At 51.5% G+C, this 26,100-nt stretch overlaps 2 protein-coding genes across 2 annotated transcripts; both read left to right on the top strand.

Moving 5' to 3' along the window:
* Positions 1 to 2,389: 2,389 nt before the first annotated feature.
* Positions 2,390 to 7,795, top strand: LOC121363233 (putative P2Y purinoceptor 10). Its single transcript, XM_041485389.1, has 2 exons — positions 2,390 to 2,544; positions 5,661 to 7,795. Exon 2 carries the CDS (start codon positions 5,711 to 5,713, stop codon positions 6,824 to 6,826), a length of 1,116 nt encoding a protein of 371 aa, XP_041341323.1. The 5' UTR covers positions 2,390 to 2,544; positions 5,661 to 5,710; the 3' UTR covers positions 6,827 to 7,795.
* Positions 7,796 to 14,009: 6,214 nt separating this feature from the next.
* Positions 14,010 to 18,607, top strand: GPR174 (G protein-coupled receptor 174). Its single transcript, XM_041485191.1, has 2 exons — positions 14,010 to 14,060; positions 17,085 to 18,607. The coding sequence occupies exon 2, from the start codon at positions 17,458 to 17,460 to the stop codon at positions 18,433 to 18,435; it is 978 nt and encodes a 325-aa protein (XP_041341125.1). The 5' UTR covers positions 14,010 to 14,060; positions 17,085 to 17,457; the 3' UTR covers positions 18,436 to 18,607.
* The last annotated feature ends 7,493 nt before the right edge of the window (positions 18,608 to 26,100 follow it).

Below are 26,100 nucleotides of genomic sequence, written 5' to 3'. Positions count from 1 at the left end.
GTGCCACCCCATCCTAAGCAGAAGATGTCTGGTACCTCCTCTCCTTGAAAGGATCCTCCTGTGCATGAGAACAAACATACATGGAAAAAACTCCTGAGGGATTCAAAGCCTTTCTGCAGCTTCAGGTTCTGAGCTGCAGAATCTTGCAGTACCTCTTGTTTCCCTTAAATGAAATTACCAGCTCTCTGCCCAGAGAAAAAACAAAATATGCTGGAAATGCAGGATAACAACCCCACAGTTCAAAAACATGAAACCACTTCATCGCACTTAAAAGATTTCGGGGATGACTGGTACATTTTAACCAAAATTCTGGGTTTGTGGATTGGACAAAGTCTTAGCTCAGAAAAGTAAGGGAGGCACTGACAATTATTTGTTGTAAAATGAATCAGAGCTTCCCAAAATGCTGTCCCTGCAGAGAACTCTGTCTGACAGAGAGAGGGACAATGAGCTGGGGGCTCACCCAGCCCCGCTCCAAGGGTGAAGCTGCTTTGTGTGAACAAACCTCCTCCTCCCCCTACTTTTCATACATCCTTCAGGTGCATCCTGTCAGATATTCTCAATGCGGGGCGCTTGAGAGATGCTGATCATCTGCGTTTGGCCCCCTGCCCACAGGATACCAGGCTGCAGGAGAAGAGACCTTTATCTGGAGGCCTTAGATAAAGTCTCACAGTTATTTAAAAAGTTATTTTAAAAGTTCCTTTGTGTCTTCTGCCTTTGAAAGCAGAACGTTGCCAAGTGTGAAAGGCACTTTGGGGATGAGCCAGAGAAACAGAAATGCTAAACAAAGACATGCTCAAGTTGAAAGAAGAATGGAGAGGTTGATCCATGTGTGTGGAAGGATGAGGACTGAGGTTTGTCAATCCCTCAGCTTTTCATGGCCAGGAATGTTGTGATCCTCTGGAAAAGTTCTCCAAAAAGCCAAGGAGCAGAGGAAGGGCTCAGCTTGGTTACAAAGCCCTTGCTTGGGTCTGACATCCACTGATCTCTCCCTCCCCAGCAGCACAGCTGGAAACAAACACCTAAAAATAGGGCTCAGGGATGGCTGGATACGCTGCTGCAGATACAGAAATAGGATGTCCCAGGCAGGATATCCTGATAAAACACCCCTTCACTTTGGGATTAACCTCTGCCCTCTGGAGAGGGACAGGGCACAGTGCCAGCCTCCCTTCTGTGCTCTCTGAAGGCTCCACAAACACACGAGCGCTGCTCCTTCTTCCCAGGATCAGCACCAGCTGCTGGAAGAGATGCACAGGAAGAAAACTGGGAATGACAAACAGCTCTTGCATGTCCCAAATCGTCTGAGATGAGAACCATGGGGATTTAGGGTGCCCTGAGAAGCTGGGGCTGCCCCATCCCTGGCAGTGTCCAAGGCTGGACAGGGCTTGGAACAGCCTGGGATAGTGGTAGGTGTCCCTGCCCATGGCAGGGGGGTTGGAATCAGAGGGTCTTTAAGGTCCCCAATCCAAATCACTCTCAGATTCTGTGATTTCTGGGCACAAGGAGACCTGGCAGCTGAGTGGGTGGCAGAGCTCTGTTGCACTCCTGATCCCAGCCCCTGAGCTGGTAACAAATTTATAAGACCTTCCTCCTTTCATTTCTGTTCCTGTTAATTTTGTGAGGTCACAGAACCATTAAAAAAATATAGGGTAAGAATATTTCTATTTTTATGTTACCTCTGGAAAGGGAAAGTTGCCAACAGCCAAATTATCTGTACAAGCTCTGGGCCATGAGCTGTGACCCTGGATATCAGGGAAAACTGCTCAGCTGGAAAAGAGGCAGCTGAGAAGTCACACCATGAAGTTACACCACTTCTTCGGCCATGCAGAAAGGAGGTCATGCTCAGCAGGCAGAAAAACAGCTAAAAACTCTACATGTGCATGTATATATAGGAAGGGAATTAAAGGAATTAAAGAAAAAGATTGGGAATTATGCACATTATGGGGCTTTTAAACAACGGTATTTTGGGGAAATCTCCACCTTAAACCATCACATTATGTCAGGAATAAAGTCCAGACCCTCCAGCTTTAGCCTGCAGCCTTGATAGTCTGAGGCTAACCAAGCTTCCAAGAAAATGAAGGAAAATTACTCCCTTCCAGTAACTTACACTGGCAGAGTGCTCGGTTTTCCTTCAGCGAGCACTTATTGGGAGGTTGCTTCTGTATTTTACAGCTTTTCCCGGGCAAAGTGACCGTGGAGAGGAGCAGGAGCAGCCGGAGGGAAGAGCACCATCCCCTCCCACAGCCCCTGTGCCCAGCGGGGACAGAAATCCGAGGTCTCCATCCAGTCTTTTCCAGAGGCTTTAACGTCATTAATTGCACACGTTTGGTGTAGAGAAGAGAAGGAAAATACAGGATTTCCTGTTCTGCAGCCACCGGACCGGGCTGCAGATGCTGGCAGGATTCCAGAGCTCCGAAACCATGTGGAAGTTAAACGAGGAGGCGCTGGGATTGCTGAGAAAATCAGTGGGAAATAAAAGCAGGACGCCGGCTGCTCCTGCTCCCTAGCACGGCTATGACCCCCCCGGAGCATGGCAAGCACAGCAAGGTGAGTGGCATTTCTGCTCTTTTCTTCAGGACACTGAGACTGGCGCAGTTTTAGCAACTTTATCAGGTTTTTGTAGCTCTTCGAGAGATGGTATCGGGCAGGAGCTGGTGCAACATCCTCAGCCGCTTCTGCTGTGCCCACAAATTGGTCTCCGAGGGTTGGTGAGGGGAGTCGGTGCTTGGGGCAGGCTGTGGTGTGGGGGACGACATGGGGAGAGGCTGTTTTAGCCAAAAACCCACAATTTTGTCCTTACTGACAGAGGCTGCCATCAGCGACCAGCTCTATTTACGCATTTCCTATTAGTGCCTAGATTAAACAAACAAAATTGTTGCTTACAACCCCAGAGCCAGAAAACTCCACTACTTAAACCAAGACCTCATTTTAAGCCATAAGTAGATTTTTTTTTAAATTTATTTTTTATTTGCTTTTAAATGTTTTTCCCCCAAGTCTGCTTTTCCCTCCAGCATCCCAGCGCTGAAGGGAGGCAGCTCTGCCCCCATCCCCTAGCTCGGAGGGCTCTCCCCCGCCATGCCTGGAGTTCAGCTTTAGCCTGGCTTGTCCGAGCAGCCCATGGAAAAGATGAGGGCGACTTTGCCAATGGATCGGGGGCAGCAAATGCAGGAACACCCCGGTGGTGTGGGGCTGGGTGGGGCCCGGGCGGATGATTCACAGGAGCCGGGCGGTTTCCAGCACTGACAGCCACAATCGCCTCCAGGAGCACTCCAAAAATCAGCCCCGGGTGCTCTAAGAGCTGCCTTGGCCTCCTAATTAATTGCAGTTATTTGATGTTTAATGAATGGCGGGGCTGCATCCACAGTCGGTGCTCTGACATTGGGCTCCCTTGTGGAATTTCAGCTGATTAAAACTCAGCTTTGCCAAAAAAAAACCACTCCCTGCTCCTGCCTGTGTTTAAATCCATGTGTGGATGAAATGGGAAAATAACCAAAGAACGGCAGGAATATTTTATAGAAGATTTATGAAGGCACTGAACCAAACTCCAGACAGAGCCCACAGGAGCATCTCTGTCCTGACACCCCCAGCAAGGCAGGGGGAGGCTGGAGGGACATGGGGTGAAGGGAAAACTGGAAAACAATAAAAAATTAACAACTCCACCTTCCCAGGAATTGTTGTAGTGAATAAGCCTGGCCTGACCCCCGCCCAGGGTGGGGATCTCTGCTGCTTTCCTGCCAGTGCCCTCCAAAGCTGTGTGGGTACCAGGGGTGCCAGCCAGCCCTCCGAGCAGGAAGAGGCATCCTGTGCTCCCAGGGAAGGTAAAAAACGTGGAGAAAACCAGCAGGGAGACTCCCCATGGAAGAGGTGCAGGATTTGGGCTGAGCTGTGTGGCAGGGACACCGGGGGCTCTGCCACCCCTTCTGTGAGCCCACACCAAGTGCCACCTCTGTCACTGGACAGCTGTGCCAGGAGCTGCATCCCCCACACTCCCTGGCAGTTTTCCCTCTCTGTTTTCTGCAGGGATGTGAAGACAAGTCCTGCCACCCCTTTCCCTGGGTTAACAGCCTGAGTGCAAAGGGCACAAGTCCCTGCTGGATTTTTTGGGCAGGTGAGGAGCACAGGGATCCTGCAGGGACCAAGGAGCTGTTTCCCAGTATTCCTCAGCACAGATGTCCACTCTCCCCTGCCTTTCCCAACTCAGTGGAGCAATCACAAACCTCTGGCACGGTTGGCAGCTGAGAGGTGCCCTCACTCAGCAGCCCCAGTTCCACTGGAAAAACAAGGAAAAGCAGGAAGGCAGATCGGGAAAGGCTCAGTTTGGAAAGCAGGGTGGGAGCACTGACCCTGCTGACATCAGAGGTGAGGGTGGGGGGCAGCCAGCCGAGAGGCTAGGGCTGTATTTTAGATGCTTATCTGCACATTAAAAAAAAAAAAATCTAAAATTATGATTTCCTGCTGATCCTGAAAACATGGTAACTCCATCAAAGAGCTGCCCAGGTGTGGAGGCACAGGATGAAGGAGACTTCATCCTGTACCTTGAAGGTACACTCCCGGAAACCCATCCCTGTGACAAACACCAGGCTCTGGGAAACAGCACTGTGGCTGCTTCTTAATTAATTACTGCTGATGAGGGGCTGGGTGACAGTGACAGGAGGTGCTGAGGGCTCTGCCAGCCCCAGCTCCAGGCAGGGAAGGGCAGGGCAGGCTGCCCACCTCTCACAGGCTCCATTTCCAAGGGGAAAATGCCACTGTTTGTTACAGACGATGCTGCAGCCCCTGGGTTTGTATCCTGCTGCTGCCAAATCCCCTCTTCCCAACATAACAGATTCTTTCCCATGGGATCTGCTCATGAATGGCAAAATCCATCACTTCTCCAGAGAGCAGCAGGAGCACCTGAACTCCCCATGACCCTCCAATAAATCCCCTCAGCACCGGGTGAGCTGGGACGGGTAAATGGAGGAGAAGAATTTCTACTTTAACTAGAAAGGAGTTGTATTTATCTCCCTGCATGTCCTGAGCAGTTGCTGAAGGATAATTCCTGCTGCTGAGGGATAATTCCTGCTGCTCCAGCACGATGCCTGCACAATGTGCCAGGAGTGCCGGAATTGAGTTAGCAGGACCAGCAGAGCAACTGGCGTGTGTTCGGCCAGTTATTAACTTATAAATCCAGCTCTAACTCTGGAGCCAGAGCTGATGGATCTGTCTGCAGCTCTCCCCTGGCCTCAGCTGCCTGGGGATGTTAATTATTGCCTTTGCTGCCGATTCACATCAAATCCCTGCATGGATCTGCAAAGACAGTGCCTAAATCCATTTCAAATCCCTATTTATTTACAGTCCAGCTGAAATTGCCTGTAGATGTAGAGCACCAATTTGACAGAGTGTGATGGGAAACTTGATAAAATGGTGGTTCTGGAAAACCCGGGGAGCTGCAGAAGCTCTCTGGCAATCAAGAGACGGATGTTACAGAGCTGAGGGTATTCACTGTAATTGGGGCATCTCACGAGATCCCGCAGAGCACCTCTGCAGGGAGAGGGTGGAGGATGCCTGGGAGGGGGATCACCCTTCCCCACACACACACCTGCACACAACTGACTCTTCTGTCCTAAAGCACACTTACTCCATGGAGAGATTTTGGTTTTACAGCATCTTTTTACCCACTCCAGGACTCCTCCCCCTGCCGTGACCGCCCCATGAGTGAGGAGACCCGGCCAGGATGGAGAGCAACGTGTCCTCTGGGAACTGTTCTGACCCCCAGATGTCCTTCCAGTCCACCCTCTATGCCACCACCTACACCCTCATCTTCATCCCGGGGCTCCTGGCCAACAGCGCTGCCCTGTGGGTCCTGTGCCGCTTCCTCAGCAGGAAGAGCAAAGCCGTCATCTTCATGATCAACCTGGCCGTGGCTGACCTGGCCCACGTCCTCTCACTGCCCCTGCGCACCTACTACTACATCAACCACACCTGGCCCTTCGGGAGCTTCCTGTGCCAGGTGTGCTTCTACCTGAAGTACCTCAACATGTACGCCAGCATCTGCTTCCTCAGCTGCATCAGCATCCAGCGGTACCTGTTCCTGCTGCACCCCTTCCGAGCCAAGGGCTGGAAGCGCCGCTACGACGTGGCCATCAGCGCCCTGGTCTGGCTCTTGGTGGGGGCTGCCTGCCTGCCCCTCATCATCGTCAGGAGCCCAGCCCTGTCCAGCTCCATCAACAGCTGCTTCTCGGACCTGGGCGTGAAGCAGCTCAGCCCCGGGGCCGCCATCACGCTGGTGACGGTGGCCGAGCTCTTTGGCTTCGTCATCCCCTTCGGCACCATCGCCTGGTGCACGTGGAGGATGTGGCATTCCCTGCGGGAGGGCCCCACGGCACTGCAGGACGCCGGGGAGAAGCGAAAGGCCCTGAGGATGGTCCTCATGTGCACCGCTGTCTTCTTCATCTGCTTCACCCCCTACCACATCAACTTCCCCTTCTTCATGATGGTGATCGAGAACGTCATCCGGGACTGCGCCGTGCACCGGAGCACGCTGCGCTTCCACCCCATCTCCCTGTGCCTGGCCAGCCTCAACTGCTGCCTGGACCCCGTCCTCTACTACTTCATGACCTCCGAGTTCCAGGCGCAGCTGCTGCGCCACGGCTGCGTGGCCCTGAGAGCGCGGCTCCCGCCCCGCCGCAGCAGCGCCGCCGGCGCCGACACTGCCCACGACATCCGCGTCAGGAAGAGGAATCTCCCCCGCCTCAAGTTCTGGTCCCTTCCCAAGTTCTTTGGCCAAATAAACAGCATGGACATCCCCGCTGTGCCGCCCGATGAGCTGCTGCTGGAGTCCATCTCGTGAGAGCCCTGTCCATGCAGGGGCTGCTCAGAGCTGCAGTGAGGACTGCTCTGCTCTCCAAATCCATCTGGAATTGTCCCTGTGTGCTGCAGATGGCAGGGCCTGATCCATGAGGACGTTGTGGTGCCAAAAGATTTGCTGGTTGTGCTGTTGCTGCTGGGGACTGTTGTCTTCCATCCCCTCAAAAGCCATTGTTGATGCCGAAGTTTCCCCTGTGCTGAGCTGCAGTGGGTTCAGGTGCCTCATTTCAGGTGTTTCCGTGCTTCTGCAGATTTGCCATTTTTGGGAGCCCTTCTGAAGCTGTGAGTGAGAGGCCCAGCCTTGGCACAGCTCGGGGATTTCAGCCCAGATCCTGAGTACCTACAGCCACCATCACCTGGAGCATCCACCATACTCACACAGGGATGTGGATCAGGACAGTTCATTATCTCCACCTAGACTGAATCTTTTCTGCTACAAAAATCCATCACCTGGGTCCAATCCAGCCTAACCTGGACTGCAAGACTGTAACCAAGCAAAGAGTATTAACCTGTATCACATCAGTGTCGTAAGGGGGGCTCAACAAACCAGTCTCAGCTCACACTGCTGGAAAAGGCACCCAGAGCTGAGCAGAAGGATCCACCTGGCTCCTGGGACCTGCAGCTGCTTGGCTGATTATGGGGGATCAATATTTGGAAGACAAATTACGATAGATATGCCACAAGCAAAGAGGGAGATGTGACATCTCCCAGGGCACATTAACTCACAGAGCTCTGGTGTGAGCTGCAAAAACAGGGACTTGTCATTGGTGTCTCTTGTGTTGTCCTTGGGAGTCTTGTGATATTTGTCATGTTGCTGACATGTGTGGTTGCACATGAAGATGTTATCCAAACTTTCAGTTTTGCTTTGAACACCAAAAAATCATCCCAACCTTCACTGGGTACTGAGGAAATTTACAAAACTGACTCCAGTATACTCTGAAAGCTTCAAACTCTGAGGAAATAAAATGCGTATTTGAGCTTTAGGAGTATTATTTTAAGTGCTTGGAAATATTCTCATTATGCTCCACATCTGCTCTCAGAGCAATGACACAATTTGGGGGAGACACCCAAGTCTGGGGCTCAGAGAAGCCTTGAAGAGTGGCCAGTGCAGGGGTTCTGAGTCTCCTCCTCTCAGAAAACCTCAGGGAACTTTTTAAGTAAATGTAGGCAGAGCAGGATTGATAGAAAACAGCTTTTCCCATGATTGGATGCACATTTCCACCCCATGCAGCGTTTCAGGGAAGCACGAAATGGGTGCTGAGGCTGGATGGGGGAGACCAGATGGGAGATCCAGACAAACTGGAGGAATTTGCTTTGGTACTTAAAGTGTGCCAGAGACAGGCAGAAAACTCCGGGAGCAGGCAGAAAAGCCACTGCCCTGGGGCTCATTCTGTCCCAAATCTCCTCCTCCTCTCACAAAAAATATAAATAACAAAAGGCCATGTTTTCCTTGTTTGCTTGGGGGGGAAAAAAAGAGCTTTCAGGGCTGGAAAAATGCTGTTTCAGATGGCCCAAACCCAACAGAGTGTGGAGGCAAAACAGGAAACCCAAGAAAACCTCACCGATGCCGGGACTGGCTGAGGGCAGCTCCCACAGACAGGACAATCCACACCAGCAGGATCTTCACCAGGACTGTGGCTTTTCCCCGGTGTTTTGGGAATGGCACAACCCTGAGGAGCTGGGCTGGACATCCAGGCCCTGAATGACCACGGACAGGTCATTTATAAGCCCCCCCTGAGCAACAGCAAATCCTGGACTGTGGCTCTAACTTTACTGGCAGCACCAGCTCCAGGTTTCCCGGGAGCTCCAGTTCCCACTGGGACTCGGCCAGTTTGTTTTCAGATTGCTTTTCTGACATTTCTGCAACACAGCTTGCCCCTTACAAACAGAGAACAGGAAAGAGCAAACCCAAAAGTCTCACTAATGTCCCATGGAGACTCAACAGCAAACCCTCCCTCAGGCTGTGCCTGCCTCGGGCACGGGAAATACAGAAAAATCCCTCACAGGGTGGGACACCCCAGGTAGAAAGGATTTTGCTGGATTTTCTGTAAATCAGTCCCTGAAGAACCATCCTTTTCCAGTACAAACTGGTGCTTCCTGCTCTTCCAATGCCTGCCAGGCTCCTGCTTTATCAGTTTTAGGATTATCATGGAATGGTTTGGGTTGGGAGGGACCTTAAAGCTCATCCCACCTGTGCCATGGGCAGGGACACCTCCCACTAGCCCAGGTTGTTCCAAGCCTGGTCCAGCGTGGGCTTGGACACTTGCAGGGATCCAGGGGCAGTCACAGCTGCTCTGAGCAACCTGTGCCAGGGGCTCCCCACCCTCACAGGGAAGAATTTTTTCCCAAAATCCCATCAAAACCTACACTTACATATCCCTAAAATTATGCAGTACTTGGGAGTATCCAAGCTGTCCCTTGCACAGCACTTTTTAGGGCCCCAAAGGGAGGGAGGGGAGCTGCTTTTCTCCTTGCTAAAAATACCTTTATCCTCCCTCCATGACCACATGCTCCCAGTCCAGCCCCAAAGCGACTTTGCCTCTGGAAAACCACTCAGCCTCTGTGGAGCCCTCACAGTCGAGCCTCTCCTGACTTTTGGCACCACTGCTGGCAAAGGGCAGCTTCTCCACCCACCCACCTCGTGCTGGAGATGGGAAGTGCTGTCCCTGGCAAGGGAACAAACACCAACAGCTCCAACCCTGAGCACAGCTCCCACACACTCCAAGAGAATTTTGCTGCTTCAAGCCCAGGCGGGCCAGGGAGTGGTTCTCCAAGCCAGGGAGCTGTGTTACAGACAGCCATGATTTCATCAGACCCCAGTCCAATTTTCTGGTTCGTGCGCTCAGCCAGCAACACCCCGCAAAGCCCAAGTTTGGGGTGTGGTGGGACAGCACCGTGTGACAGCCCCAGGTGTGTCCATCACCCCTCCCATGCTCTGGGGTCCTGTTCAGGGCACGGGGGAGAGGATTTGGGAATTCTGCGTGGATGCCGTGGCAGCGTTCAGCACTGGGAGGGCGCTCAGCATTCCAAGGAGCAGCCAAAGCCTCATCCCGGCACAGCCAGCACATCGTTCCCGGCAGACGCTGCCACGCCACCGCCCGGCCCTGCTCCTTTTGCAGGGATTTTTTGGTTTTTAAAGAGAATTCCCTGCTGCAGGCACACAGGACAGGGAAAACCAGCAGTTTTTACTCTCAGCCTGGTTGCATCTTTAACTCTCAGCACGGCTGCATCCCTGGCTCCATGTGAGCCCTGCTGATGCCGGGAGATGCATCCGTGGAGCTGTGCCTGCTCCCCTTTTCCAGACACACTCCTTTCCCCTGGGACAGCCCCAGCGGTGTGGAGAGCAGACAGGCAACCCCTTCCCAGGAATTATTTCTATTAAAGATGGGCAGTGCACATCAGAAAGACCTCAGCTGGTTCTCTCTGAGGAGCTCCTCCAGGGTCGTGAAGCACAAGCTTAGATAAATTGAGAACTTCCAATTCTTGTAAGATACAAACGCAAGTAAAGAAAAAAATATATTATCAATACAAGAGAAAAATACAATTTTAAAATTTTACTTTATGCTGTAAAATAATTGCTTTGTGATTTGATGCCCAGCTCCAAGACCTCCTGATTTTTGTTGGCCTCACTGCAGCAGGATTGGAAGGTCCAGCCAGGGTTTTCCCTGGGACAGCAGAACTCAGAGACTGGAACTTGCCTGCTGGTAAAGGCACCCTCAATTCCCACCCCACAGCCCAGGAACACTCCTGGAGTGATGGGAAATGGGATGGATGCCAGTGGCAAAGCACACAGAACATAGCACCAGCAAAAAAGGATTTGGGGGTGCCCTGCAAGGTGGTTTTGAAACAAAACCTCCCTCAGTACCCTACATCCACTGCCTGCCCCGAGCTCAGGCTCTGCCTTCCTCTAAGCAGGCTGACTGCTGTGGAAATGGCAGTGAAGCAGAGAATCCATCACCTGCTGCAGTGGGAAAAGCAAAGGAGCCCATCCCCTGAGGTGCTGCTCAGCCACAAGGGATTGATGATTCCTGGGACTGGCCTCAATTTTGTTGTCTATTAAAGTCACCTCCAAACCATCCCCCTCAGCCCTCGGGGGAGGCAGGAGTGCCAGGGTCACACAGGGAAATGCTGGTGGAGAGCCTGGGGATCCCTGGGTGTCACATCACACAGTTTTGGGGAGAGGGAGAGGAAATGAATGAGAGCATGGCAGAGGTAGCTGGTGGGAGGTGCTGGGAAGGTTTCACATCCCAGATCCTGCTGGAATTAGGGAAACACCCCAGGACTGACATGAGCTGAGGCAGCATCCTCCTCTGAGGGCTCAGTGAGACCCCAGCACCACAGAACCCCCTTCAGCACTAAACCCCAACCCCACTGCTGCCAGCCCAAAAACATCCAAAGTCCAAAACCCAGCCCTGCGCCGCAGGCACAACTCTGCAGAGGAGATCCCACAGTGCTGAAAGCTCTGGCTCCCACGTTAATTAAAGCCCATCAAGTCACCAGCAGCTTCAGAATAGAGCTGGAAACTCTAACCAGCAGGAGCATCAGCTGCTGGAACAGGCACACAGCTGCATTTTTGGGAGATGTGGTCCACATCTCCCATAATTCACAACTTTGCTGCCAGAGCCTTGGAGAGGGGCTGGGTCACCACAGAGTGACAAACCCTGTGCCCTACGAGGCTGTAAGAGCCATTAATGTCCTGTAAACCACCATAAAAAGGAGTGTAGAGAGCTACAAACCCTAAGTTGGAATTGTGATAAATCAACAATGCTTTAAAGGAGCAGGTGTAATTATATATATATATATATATATATATATATATATGTGTGTGTGTGTGTGCGGTTCTCCTGGGAAGATGCACAAGAAAAATTAATAAATGCAGATTAAAAAGTCCGAAATCTCTGCAGAACTTCTCTGGAAATGGTTAGCAAAGTCACTTTTTCAAATTAACCAACTGAATCATTACTCCCTTAACAAGAATTCTTGTTGATGTTCCTTCAGCTGGAGTCCTCCGCTGGATGCGCAGGGAAGTGCTGCTTCTCAAGCTCAAAGCGCAGCCAGCTCTGCCCTCTGCCGATGGCCGGGGACCGCGGTGGCCCGGGGACGTGGCCGTAGGTGACACCACTTCGTGGCACGTTTGGAAAAGAAGAGCCCTTGGCTCTCACCCTGTTTGCTCCGTGAGAGCTGTGGGAATCCCCTGAACGAGATGATAATAACCGCGGAGAACTCGCTGCTTTTGGGGAGCCCAAGTGTGCCCACGATCAGCTTCGGGGGGACCCTAAATCCCCCCAAAATCCCTGGGAGCGGGGACTGCAGGTGCAAACACCCAGGTGAGAGGGAAGGAGCCTTTCCCAGAAAGCTGGGGAAGGAAGAGAATGGCTGAATCCTGGCATTCCCTCCGCCCCGCGCCTGTCCCGGAGGGGCTCTGCCAGCGGCTCCGTGTCCCCGGGAGCTGAGCTGGGGCTCCTGACCGCACCCCGGCAGCACGAACAGCTCCCGGGGTGACACCGACGGCTCCCAGAACACCCCGAGAGCACCAGCACCCTGACAAACACCCGTGAGAACCACGGAAGGAGAGGAAAGGGGGTGACCCCAGGCAGGAGCCGGGGCAGGGACACCCCAAAGCGGTGTCGCCGTGCCCGTGCCGCTCCCCGCCAGTTGCGCTTTTGCTTTGCGCGGCGAGGGAGGGACCGGCCGTGGGCACCGCTGCAGCCCCGCGGGGACACAGCGGGACAGCCTCCGCCACAGCCAAGGTAGGGCCGGGAGTCCTCTGTCCCCGTCACCGTCGGGGCACGCTGGGGGGGCTCAGTCGGGCTTTTTTTGGTCGTTGTGCCGTAGATGTGGTGAGGCTGCGCCGGGAGGGATGAGAGGGGATGGGACAGCTCAGGGACAGCCAGGGGGGTCCTGGCTTCACCACAGACCTGGTGTGACTCCCAGAGTGAATAGGTAGAAGGGAGGAGATGCAAAGCCCAGCTATATTCTTTTATTGAAGAGAAAATACCGCATTTATTGAGGAGGTCCTATGTGTGCCCATGGGATGCTCTGAGCATCTGAGTGGAGAGCAGGGGGATGGCTGAAGCGAAAACACCCAGCCTTTTCAGAAGTTTCAAGCTGTGTTTTCTGCTATCATTGAGTGAGCAGCTGAATTTAAGGATTAACCCCAGCTCCAGCGATTCTCAGCCTCTGCAAACCCAGCAGCACCTGGGAAGGGATTGGTCTGAAAGGGGCCCTTGAGGCCACGCAGCCCCATCCCCCCACAGAGGGATCACTGACCCAGTTCCCACTGCTCCGCACTTTCCTTGGGTTTGTCTCTCTCTGTTTGTCCCAAGTGGTCTGCTCCTCACAAGTGGTACCACACTGATTTTCCATGGCCAATTTCCATTTACTGCAAGAACCAGGGAGGAAGAGGACGGGGTTATCACAGCACAGGAACACGGCTGTGCATCCCTGGGGGCCATGTGCTGATGGTCTGGGGGGATAATTCACAGCTTTGGTGCCAGAAACACCTCTTAGGGATATCAGAGCGTGCCAGGAAGGGAGAAGGAGGGTGGGGGATTAGGCTGACACACAGCACTGCTGCTCCCGGTTATTTTCCCTTCTTAACCAGGATAAATATTAACAAAGGAGGACAAGAGCTTTTGCAAAGGATTAAAAGGCAAAAGCAGAGTATTTCACATGGCATTAAAACAGAGCATTTATTTTTTTCCCTTCATATTCTTGGAATTTAGTTAGCACAGCAAGGGGGAACATTGCTCTGATGGAGAAAGAGATAAATCCCAAATATCCACCTGGAAACTACTTCAAGGCAGAGAAGGCTCATCTTCTGTCATTTGTTTTTTTTTTAAAAAAAAAAAAAAAAAAAAAAAAAAAAAACCAACCCCATACAACATTCAGTTTCTGGTTTTAGCATTTCTATTTTCAGTTCATACCTTGTAAATTCTGTTTCCTGCCAAGGCAGGCCAGCAGCATTTCAGGTGAGCTAGAGAACAAAGCGGGCACTGGGAGAAGCCCAGGCCACCCCTGGGCCAGCTCTCCCCTCCCCACAGGGCCCCTTTGGAGGGACAGAGCCACGCTCACCCTGCCTTCACTCTCACAGGAAACTGAATTTCCATTTGATGTTTCCCCTGTGCATGTTCTGCTTTTATTTTAGGTTGTGGAGGAGAAGAAGGAAAAACACAAGAGAGGTGCCAGGCAGAGCCTAGCCCAGCTCCCCCAGGAGGGTAAGTGAGCAGGGGACACCAGGGTGCTGCTGCTGTGCCCCTGCCACCCCCATCACAGGTTTTATGTGTTCTTGAAACACCTCCTCACACAGAACACGAGGGGACTGAGCACCCCCAGCTCACCTGGGCCAGCAGCAAGGGCAGGGCTTGGTGGAGAATCCATCCAGGCTGATCCATCCCCTGGCTCTGGACAGGAGCAGGAGCAGGAGGATCCATCCAGGCTGATCCATCACCTGGCTCTGGGCAGGAGCAGGAGGTGGAGGATCCATCCAGGCTGATCCATCACCTGGCTCTGGGCAGGAGCAGGAGAATCCATCCAGGCTGATCCATCACCTGGCTCTGGGCAGGAGCAGGAGGGGGAGAATCCATGCAGGCTGATCCATCACCTGGCTCTGGGCAGGAGCAGGAGGTGGAGGATCCATCCAGGCTGATCCATCACCTGGCTCTGGGCAGGAGCAGGAGGTGGAGAATCCATGCAGGCTGATCCATCACCTGGCTCTGGGCAGGAGCAGGAGAATCCATGCAGGCTGATCCATCACCTGGCTCTGGGCAGGAGCAGGAGGTGGAGAATCCATGCAGGCTGATCCATCACCTGGCTCTGGGCAGGAGCAGGAGGTGTTGGCAGATCCCAGCTCTGAGAGGGCTCCAGGCACGAGGCAGCAGCAGGGAGAGCACCCACAGACCCAGCCCAGCCAGGAGCTGCTCCCAAAGCCTCTTCCCACCCAGCTGGGTTTAGGAGCTGCTGTGGGTTAAACCCCCAGGATTTCCTAAGGAGGACTGGACACCTCTAAGCAGCCTCAGGTGAGGAGCCTGAGCACTGCTGAGGGTGATGAGTTCTGCTGAGGCTCAGCTGTGGGGCAGAGCCCAGCTGTGAGCAGGGTAAGGGTCTGCTCCCACAGCCCCAGCCCTGCAGGGGTTCTCATGGAGCAGATGGATACCACATGGAAAATGCTTTACCCAGGGTGGACCCAGCTCTAACAAGCTGATTTTAGGCTGGCTACAACTCTTACCCGCTACTCTGACTCATTAGGCACAAATCTTCATCCAGTGCCCCAATGTGGCTGATTTGGGGGTACCCATGGAAAAATCAGGGGAAAAGCTGTTCAGGGGGAGAAGGAGGCTGAGTCTGTGGAGAGTCTCTCACCCACCCCCTCACAGTGAGGGGGAAGCAAGCACAGAGCATGCAAACCCAAATTTCCTCTTTCTGGAGATTTTTTTAGCATCCTGCTGGTTTTTTACACAGCACATAGGGCTGAACTCTGTGATGTTGCTGCTTGGGATTTCCAAAGCGCCGTGTCTCACATTGCTGAGTTTTCACACCCCCTCCCCAGCCCTGAGGGTGCCTCTGGGTGCCCTGGCTGAGCCCCCTCGCTGCTCCCCACCTTCAGCTCAGCCCTGGGGACCCCTCGTGTCACAGAGAGAGGCAGAAAGTCCTGCAAGTGCCTCCCTGCCCCAGGGCCAGGCTGGAGGGGCAGGGAATGGAGTTCCAGGAAAGTTGCTGTGTGATGGGGATGGGGAAGGGCAGGAGCTGAGGGGCAGCAGGAAAAATAAGATGTGCAGGTGTGGAAGGGCTGGGGGTGCACTTCGTCCTTCCCTCTGTGTGTCCCAAGGCCCAGAGATGGAGTTAAGGTGGATTTTCCCACCTGGGAATGCAGCCAGGGGAAAAGGAGTTGGATTGAGTCTTCCTCAGTGGGTGACAAGAGCCTCTACCAAGAGGAGAGGAGAAACAAGCTAGTTTAAACTGATAAGAAAAATTGTTAAAATACAAATATTATTAATTGTCACTTCTGGAGCATAACAAGATCATTTCACAAGCCATTTTACCCCACTGCTTGAGTTAGATGCTCCCTCTTTAAAAGGAAGGAAGGAAGATATCTCAGTCTCCTTGGTGAGGGAAAATACAAAAATAGACGTTTCCTTTTATGGCAGATTTTCTGCTTCCACCCAAAACTACTTCAAAGTTTCAGTACCATCACACCAGCAAGTGTTGACCATTATTAAACAAGTGTTCACATTTTTTACCTAAGCACTGGAAAAAAACCAGCAGGGACTGCAGCAGGTGTCATTTTACCTTTAACATTAAAATTTTTAAAAATTAAATTAAAAACATTAAAACATTTTAAATTAAGTAAACGTGCCTTTGGTGTCTGGGTTGGCACCTACAAACTTCTCCCACTTAGACCTGCAGGATAGTTCTTCATGTGGAAAGGCAGGCAAACCTGAGACAGTTTGGGCAGAGATATGATTTTCCTCTAGATTTATCAGATCTGGCTGAGGTTTTTTGTGTCTGACACATTCAGATAGCATCATGTGTTTGGCCTGCAGTTTTAAATAAAATCCACCTCCAGTCTCCTTAGTACCAGCTCTGGTATTACCAACAGCCCCAGATGTGCACGACGGGTAAGGACAGGCTTAGAAGAAGCAGCTGTGAGGAAGTCAGATTGGATCAAATGCAGGTAGTTCTGCAAAGGATGGTTTGTGTCCTATTTTTAAAGGATGAACCTGGTTTTGACCCTGTTTTTAAAAGTTGGCCCTGGGTTGGTGAAAGCCACTGACCTGGGACTGACACCCCGTGACACAGCAGCGGTGGCTGCACTGGGGGAAAGGTTTGTGTGCACATGGGTTACACCAGGAGCAGATTTCCTTCTGCACCTGCAGCTGGGGAGGGTGGGAATGTTCTGAGGGCTTTCCTGGGAAGCCAGGGGAGTGTTCTTCTCAGGAGTTTTTGGCAGGTGAGAATATCTCCAGGGAGGGAGGCAGGTCTGGCACTGACCACGTGCTGGGACACAGGAAGAGCAACACCCCCAGGTTTGTAGCAGAAAATGAACACAATTTCTATTTATTCCTTGGTGGTTCTGCACCTCCACTGGACAGGGCACGGTGCTTGCTGGGCAGCACAAGAGCTGACCAGCACCAAAGCCACACGGGTTTCTGCTGGAGAGATGCTCCAGCTTTTCCCATAACTGTTGCTCTGTTACTCCCTGTCTCCCAACAATGCTCCAACTGAACCTTTCTGTCTTCCAGCTGCGGGGCCACTTCTTCAGCTGTTGAGCCCTGAGCTGAGAGAAGAGGCTGAAATGCCACCCAAAAGGTGACAGACACACAGCTCGGGTGAGGAATTGTCCGCTGGGCACACAGCGATGCTTTTCCCGGTGCGGATCGCTCCTGCCCACCCCTCCTGCAGGTGAGCCCAGCGAGCTCTGACCCACGGGCAGGACACGAGGGCAGGACTGGAATTAACTCCTCCCGTGCCAGAACTCCCCGTGATGAGCCGGTGACCGGAGCCTTCCGCACGGATTCCAGGGCTGGGCTGTTCCCTCTGGATGCCCCTGGCCGCAGGACAGGCGGGATGGACGTGTTATGATGCCGGGGCTGAGCACGGAGCCGGAGCACAACCATGAACAGCAGCTCCAACTGCAGTGAGACAGACCTCAAGCCCTACTACGCCGTCACCTACACGGTGATCCTGATCCCCGGGCTCATCGGGAACACCCTGGCCTTGTGGGTCTTCTATGGCTACATGAGAGAGACTAAAAGGGCCGTGATATTTATGATCAATTTAGCCATTGCTGACTTATCACAGGTGCTGTCCTTGCCCCTGAGGATTTTTTACTACCTGACAGGCACGTGGGAGTTCGGAGGAGGTCTCTGCATGCTCTGCTTCTACCTGAAGTACGTCAATATGTATGCCAGCATCTACTTCTTGGTGTGCATCAGTGTGAGGAGGTACCTGTTCCTCATGCACCCCTTCAAATTCAGTGACTGCAGGCGTGTCTGTGATGTCTACATCAGCATCGTGGGCTGGGTCGTGGTCTGTGTGGGCTGCCTGCCTTTCCCACTCCTCAGGATGCAGCACCAGGAGGATAAAAACGCCTGTTTTGTGGATCTTCCCATCAAGAAACTGGACCTCCCCACCTCCATCACGCTGATGACCATAGGGGAGTTGGTGGGGTTCGTGACCCCCCTGCTCATCATCCTGTACTGCTCCTGGAAGACAATCTTATCACTAAAGGAGAGGCACTCTGCTTCCCGGGACCTGGGCGAGAAGAAAAAGGCTTTAAAGATGATCCTCACCTGTGCCCTGGTGTTCCTGATTTGCTTTGCACCTTACCACATCAGCTTCCCGCTGGATTTCTTTGTGAAAACCGGGCAGATCTGGGAGGGCTGCGTGCAGATCTCGGTGTTCCACGCCGTGGCTTTGTGCCTCGCCAGCCTCAACTCCTGCGTGGACCCCATCATCTACTACTTCACCACGGACGAGTTCAGGAGACGCCTCTCCAGGCAGGATCTGCAGGACAGCATCCAGCTCCAGCACCTCAGCTACGGCAGGAAGCACTCCAGGGATGTGCTTGGGGAGGACACCACGGAATGCTGATCCCCAAACAGCTGCCAGCACTTCCAATGTTCATTACATTTTGGCCTTTGCCACAGTTTTTTCCCTCAGGACACTGAGAACAACAACTGAAACTCCTGCTTTTGGTGAGGGTTGGAATAAACAAACAACCTCCCCCTCAAAAATACCCAAACCTGACCAAAAATGTGTTGGTTTAATACTTCAGGTGCACATTTTCACTGAAGAGAAATAGGAGCATTTCCATTCCTCAGCTGGGCAGCAGGAGGTCATGGACCCATGGGAGAGGTGACACCATGCTCCTCTGTCACCCATGGCATCACCCAGCCACATCCTGGCCAGCAAGAGACAGCAGAGAGTCTGGGGTCTTGCTGTGCAGAAAGAATTTGATCCTAAAAATCACTGGATGCCACAATATTCTCTGTTTCTGAAGCACAAGACAATTCAGCAGAGACTGATTCTCCAGAGAGTGCCCAGAGCCTGCTCCAGCCATGCTGAGCATGGAGTGAGGAGCAGAAGGTGGCCCCAAAGGACTTCCTATTTGAATAACTAATGAAGCCTCATTTGGGGGTGTAGCAAATGCCATCACCCCAAATCACACAGCCAGGGAAGCTTCCACACACTATTTTTTGCCATCAGTTCCCACTTTCTGCTGCAAAGACCCGGGTTAGAGCCATGCCTTGCCTTTTGAACCATGTGCAACCATGTGCTTGGAGGGTATTTATTCCATCAAGCCTTTCAGGTCCTCTTTTCACCAAAAATGGGGCAAATTATTTCCCTTTCACTGATAACTGACCCACAGCCATCACATCCACTCCCCATTAGCAGCAGCAGGATTCAGAGAATCCAAACCTTTCCAAAGTTTGCTGTAATGGGAACTCCCTGGAAGCAAAGTCAAAGGTGCCACGAGAGATTTTTTTAAGAAAGGCTCAAAGGTGGATGTTGTTTTATTAATATTTGCTTTAAATTCAAAGCACAGAGACTTCAGGCTTGACTTTGGTATTTCATTTGCACCTTCTTGTAAAATGTTATTTTTCTGTGAACATTGCAAATGTTACATTTTGAAGTGCAAAATACTGTGACAGTATCATTTTTCTATTTATGCAAATGTTGTTTTATAATTTATATAAGGGAAATACACATTGTAGGAAAATGATGTGAAGCCCAGAGAGTGTCAGAACACAAGAAGTTTGTTTTCTTTTCAGAAGCTTTTTCATGGCACCGCCTCTCCCCCGCCACGGGCACCGAGAGAGAGAGAGAGCCAGCGGCTGCCTCGGGGCTTCGTCTGTGCCTGCTGGGACCCAGAGCTGCCCTCGCATGTGACAGCTGGCACAGCCCCCCTTCCCTTCCCTTCCCTTCCCTTCCCTTCCCTTCCCTTCCCTTCCCTTCCCATGGGATCAGAGCCCTCTCCCCTGCCTGCCCACCAGCCTGAGCCCCCAACATCCCCTGAGGTCTGGGGCAGATGAATTCCCTGGTTTAGCTCCATGTCATTGCTGCTGTGAGCCATGCCGGGGTGGCCCCTCGGGGTGTCCCTCCCTCCTGCCCTCTCCTCCTCCTCCTCCTCTGCAGGATTTGTGGCCCAGCCTCGGGGCAGGTGACATCTCCCAGAGCTCATCTCCCCAGGCACCTCCTGCCCCCGAGCTGAGAGCAGGGCCGCGGGTCCTCCAACATTCCCAGCGCCCTCCTCATCCTCGGCCACCACCACGAGCCACCCATGGAATCCCAGAGATCTCCTTTTGCCATGAAAAGGGCTGATTTACAGCTTCTCCTACCAAAGCAGAATTTTTGTCCTCTCACACATATTTTCTTTCACCAGCGCTGTTTTATTTGCTGTTTTGTCACATGGTTGCTCAACATCCTGAGCAGAGTCCCCGTTTCTCTATAACTCGTTAGATTTTCCTGCTGGGGTTAAGGCAGCTTTGACACATTTTACTGCATTTTTTACTTCCTTTTTCACTTTGCTGTTAAAAATGAGCCTCAGCCCCAGCTCACGGGGTGTAAATGCACACACAGAGCACCCCTGGCACTGCTGGACTCTGTTCCTCAGACCTCAATAGCTAAAAACAACCTTCAGAGAGTGACCCAAATATGAGCCCACCCCATCCAACAGAAAAATAAAAAGCTAAAATCTTGTCACAGATGTTTTGATAAATATCATGACCAAAAATAAGCTGGGTCCCTCAGGGCAGTGCCTGGTTCATGCTGCCAGTTAAGTCAGGGCAAAGGAGCTGCAGCCTTTGGGGTGATAAACTCTGAGAATTTGATCTGCACCATCTACAGCTGTGGCCAAATATCTGATTTAGAAAAAAAGATTTGGTTATGTAATACCATAAGAATAAAATAATAGAGAAAAAAATGCAGTAATGTCATTGCCTCAGAGGGGAAGACATGGTTCTGGTTCCTGCTTCCAGCTCTGTTCCTGTCCTTTAGGTCACACCAACCCTGTCAGGGCCAGAGTTCATTCTGGGCTGCCCAGAGGTGCCACCATGAGGTTACAAGGACGGGGAGAATGAAGCTCCTTGAAGGTCAGGTACCTCCATGGTCACCACGAGGCTGAGCTCCAATCATCAAGATAATAATTCTCTACACCATTGTGCTAAAATTTCCTTCTACTCCCATTTTTTCCCCTGAATTCAGGGAAGAAAATGAAAAGTCCAAGCAGCCAGCAAAGGCAGGATGAACACAACGATGTGACTGGGTGCCATAAGGAATTGTGACAGTGAACCACTCAACTTATCTCCCATTTTCCCAGGGGCCCAACAGAGCTGTGAAAAGGGAATATCTTGGTGAGGCTGCAGCTCATGGAAGGTCGTGGCTTTTACCACCAACCATGTCCATCTTTGCCTCCCCACTTGCACTCCCACAAGTCCCAGGGGAAAAAACTTATTTTAAAGGCTTTAACCCACCCAAGCTCTTGTTTTGGCTGACTCCTTTCCCTCATGTGCCACCAGATCACCAGTCCTGTGACCAGTGCCATCATCTGGGACAAATCCACAGCCACAGGACACTGGATATTCCAGGGCAGAGTAACTCCCTGTGGTCACACAAACCTCTGCACAGCTCCAGAGAAAGTTCTCAAGAGACCTGAGTGAAACAGGTCTGAAACTCAGAGAGCTGTGAGGTTCTGTTTGGATGAGAAGTTTCTTAATTAAGTGAATCAACACAAACCATCAAAGCCCACAGCCCAGCCTGTTCCTGCTGCTTAACAGCCTAAAAGTCCTAAAGCAGCACCATCCCAAACCCAAAAAGAACAGCAGCACTGCCCACTTCGGTGTCATGCTGCTCTTTGAGTTCCTTCACCCAAAATTTCTCCCTCCTGGCTCATCTGCCCCAGCCCAGAGTCTCTAATGGGACTTCAAATCCCTGGTGAGATCTGGTTCAGATCATCACCGTGCTCTGCTGTAGATCTCAGCTCTGCAGGGAGGACACATCTTGTTTTCAAAAGAGGGTTCTCGTTGGTTTTTTCAAAGAAAATATAAATGAAAACACAAAATCAAATTTTATGGAGAAAGCACAGTGAAGGATTTTGTAGAAGGAAAATATCAACTCCACTGAGAAACAACAAATATTGGGATATATGGGTCTGCAAAAGGATAAATGCACGTGTTATCCAATATATCTGCAAATGGGATTTTTATTGGAGAAGCACAAAGTGTTTCTGGTCTAGGGGAAGTGAACTGGCAGGGGGTTGGAACTCAATGGGCTTTATGGTTCCTTCCAAGCCAAACCATTCTGGGATTCTAACGGCTGTGAATATCTGCAGCTCACTTTTTCCTCAGACAGACACAAATTTGGTTTTCCCTCAATCAAGGGGGAAAACAGGGCCTGAGAAATGCCCCAGCAGGCAGCAATCCTGGGCAAGCTGTGCTCAGCCACCTCCAGCAGCACATCCTCACCACGGCAAACCCTTGGAGACGGGGGGAAGAGGAGGATCCGTGGCTTTGGAGCATCCTCCAGGGATGCAGCAGTGCCCTGTGACTCCTGAGCAGCACGGAGCAGTGAGGGGAGCAGGAGGGAAGACAGCTGAGGCACAGATGGATCTGATAAGCACAGAGCCCTTCCTGTGCCCCCGGCTGCTCACGGGAGGGGAGCAGCAGCAGCCCCGCTCACCACGGAAGTGTCGGGCTCAGGGTGTGTGAAAGTCTGATCCTCCCGCCTGTTTGGGGTTTTTTTTGGTCACGAGATGAGGAGGCAAAGCTGTAACTGCTTTCAGCTTCAGGCTGGGTGACAATGCACACTGGTAAGGGAAGTGTGGTCTGAAGTGGGGCTTCTACATCACTCTTATTTTTAAAAATGTTAAGGATTAATTAGTGCAAAGGGCTGAGAACATGAGATGACAGAAGCTACGACCACCAAGGGCAGAGAATCCAAAGGAATTAATTACTTATCACCAAGTGACCACTGAGATCATCACCCACAGAACCAAACAGCCTCCACAGCCCTTCCTTCCCAAGGGATTTGGGGGCATCAGGTGGAAGGTGTGGGCTAATCCATAGAACCATGGAATGGCTTGGGTGGGAAGGGACCTTTAAGGTGATGTCATTGCACCCCCTCCATGAGCAGGGACACCTTCCACTGTCCCACGGTGCTCCAAGCCTCACCCAACCTGGCCTTGGACACTTCCAGGGATCCAGGGGCAGCCACAGCTTCTCTGGGCACACTCTGCCAGGGCCTGCCCACCCTCACAGGGAAGGATTTCTTCCCAATATCCCATATAAACCTCCTCCATCCATGGATCCATTCCTGACGAATCCCACATGCTGACACTCTCATTCCAGAATAAAAGCATTGGGTTCCACACCAACAAGGGATTAGGTTTGTGGGAAGGAAGTTCCTTGTTCCAGAACCAGGTGTCCACCCATGGATTTAACCCACAACAGCTCCAAACATCAACAAGCCCTAAAATGGAACAGGTCAGGAAAGCACAAACATTTCTGCAAGACACAAACCACCATCCACAGTGAGAATGAGTCTGCAGACAAGGAACTCACTCTCACATCTGTTAAGGTGGAATTCAGGGCTGTCACAGCACAAAAAGAGAGAAAATAAATTCAAGTAAACAGAATAGTTGAACTATAAGAAATAATTTCCTTGGGAGGTGGAGTGAGAGGTGGAGAGCCTCTAATTACTCTCAAGACAGGAAATACACCCATCCTATTGCCTAGGTAATATCACAAATATATACTCATAATGAAGAAATAATGTTAATGCAATAATGTTACTGTAATTATCCATATTGTAATTATTTTGGTGGCAGCCTGGAAGCTTCAATCAGTGCTGGCATTTGGGCACTGTGCCACAGCTGGCAGCAGAGCCATCCCCCACCCGGCCTGGAATTAGGACAGGCAAAGCAGCTTTAATCCTTCCAAGCCTGACCTCGAGCTCAGCCCTCCCAGGGGGGTGATTCAACCACAAAGTGGAGGTTTTGGGGGCTGCACCCCACTTATCTGGTCCTACAGGTCTGCTGTGATCCCACCTGCAGTGCTGTGTCCAGTGCTGGTGCCCCCACCATCAGAAGGACATGGAGATGTTGGAATGAGCCCAGAGGAGGCCAAGCTGTTAAGGGGCTGCAGCACCTCCCCTGTGCAGACAGGCTGGGAGAGATGGAGACATTCTGCCTGGAGAAGGTTCTGGAAGAAAAGACCTTTCAGTGTCTGAAGGGACTACAAAGAAGATGGAGAGGGAATGTTCATCAGGAAGTACAGTGACAGGACAAGGGGGATTTGGTTCACACTGAAAGATGGGAAACTTGGATATACAGAAGAAATTCTCCCCTGGCACAGGGTGCCCAGAGAAGCTGTGGCTGCTCCTGGATCCCTGGAAGTGCCCAAGGCCAGGCTGGATGGGGTTTGGAGCAACCTGGGATAGTGGAAGGAGTCCCTGCCCATGGCAGGGGATGGAATGGATGAGTTTTAAGGTCCCTTCCAACGCAAACATCCCGGGATTCTGGGACACGGTTCCTCTTCAGGTCCAGGGTGCTCAGTGCTGAGATTTCAGCCATGGCTCACCCCAGACTCTGCTGAGCACAGCTGGATTTTGGGGAGTTTTCCAAGAACTAACAAAGCCCAGAGGAGCCAGCCCAGAGGCCCAGCAGGCTCTTTGTCCCCCAGCCCTGCACAGACCAGTGCAGTGGGGCTGGGAGGTGACAGTTTCTCACTGCCACATCGAGCACAGCTGCGCTGCAGCAGGACCTGCACAGAGCTGAGCTTATTGCCAGAAAAGCCAGGCTTAGACAAGCAGTTTATCAAGTCTGAGGTCCTAAAGCTCCTTTTCATGCCAGCCTGAGGCCTCAGGGTGTCTCCACACTATCCCTATTTTTTTTCTCCAGATCTTCATCTCAAGATATTTATATATGCAAAGAAGTTCAATTTTTATAGATTTTTATGAACAGTAAGCCTGGAGGAGAATGAAGCTCTAATTTAGACCATTACATACTGTAATGGAAGAGTCTGTCACCACAGCCACCCACACCTCAGCAGTCACACAGAGCAGGCTCTGCAAAGGGCAACAGCATCTCCTCTGAGAACCAAAATCAACTGTGTTCTTAATAATTGTTTCTCTCATGTTTTTCTGATAAAAAAAACCCAAAATAACTCACATGTAATGCTGGAAGAGGAAATATCCAAAGCGCTGCATTGCCAGCTTTACATTGAGAAAGGTATTTAAAATTTATATCTAATTTTGAATTTATTTAGTCAGAAAATGAACCTGCCAGCTCCCCCAAGGAAGCTGCCCAAAGTCCCTGAAGAGATCTTGCTGATTGTCCCGTGCCCACAGGATGCTTTTGCAGTAAACACAGATGTAAATGAAGTTCTTACAGTAATTGAGATTACATTTGCATCCCGGCAGAGTCACCCTCTCAGTCCCCACACCCATGTCTGTAGTACAGTTCTACTCAGATATTAACAGCGTTTTGCACAGGTTAGTTCTAGTATTAAAATGTTCCTCACTATAGATAAAAACGAAGCAAAGACACTGAGCACCAGCTGGATGAAGATTTGATCAAACATTTTTAGGGTTTTTTTGGTAAAATAGCTGAAAAACTGTGTTGGGTGAACACAGCAAGTTTTTACCAGTCACACAGTTTGCATCCAAGTGTTTGCTGCCTGTGCCATCTACTGGTGTAAAGGACTCCTCCAACTCATGCTCCTTCCTGCTTCTATAGCCCAGCTGAATACAGGAGCTGCTCAAAGCCAAACACAGCACTAGAAGATCCCAGGAAAACCTTCAAATTCCAATATTTTGGCTTGGACACCCAGCTGCAACCTAAAACACTTAGGGACAGATCACAAGGCCAGCAGAGCACACGTGGGACCAAACCCAGCTCACCTGAGAGCACGTGAGAACAATCTGTTCCTCCTGTCCCTGGCTCCCTGCCTGGAACATCCAATAACATCTTAAAGAATTGCCTTCACTTTGTTCCAAAGGCACAGAAAAGTGTTCCAGGCCATGTGGAAGCAGGTCCAGTATTCCTGCCTGGAGGTGCATCCACTGCAGGGACATTCTGAGCTGGGGAAAGAACAATTCCTGGGTTTTGTTTTCCATAAAAATCAGACCTCAGTGCTACAAGCAGGTGCTTCTTCCTCTCTACAAACAACACATCTCCAAGTCCTTCCACTGAAGGCTTTAAAAGAACCCATCCTGGTTATCCCTGCAGCCAATCCAGAGGAGCAGGAAATCCCCCTCTGT

Source organism: Pyrgilauda ruficollis, unplaced genomic scaffold (genome assembly GCF_017590135.1).
Source record: "Pyrgilauda ruficollis isolate IOZ18807 unplaced genomic scaffold, ASM1759013v1 scaffold7, whole genome shotgun sequence".
Lineage (NCBI taxonomy): Eukaryota > Metazoa > Chordata > Aves > Passeriformes > Passeridae > Pyrgilauda > Pyrgilauda ruficollis.
The sequence above is the reverse complement of the archived record's forward strand: the minus strand, read 5'-3'. Positions and strand labels throughout refer to the sequence as shown.

Bases quoted from the DNA above. Each gene is read 5' to 3' on its own strand.
- LOC121363233 (XM_041485389.1), top strand. From the start codon at position 5,711: ATGGAGAGCAACGTGTCCTCTGGGAACTGTTCTGACCCCCAGATGTCC.
- GPR174 (XM_041485191.1), top strand. From the start codon at position 17,458: ATGAACAGCAGCTCCAACTGCAGTGAGACAGACCTCAAGCCCTACTAC.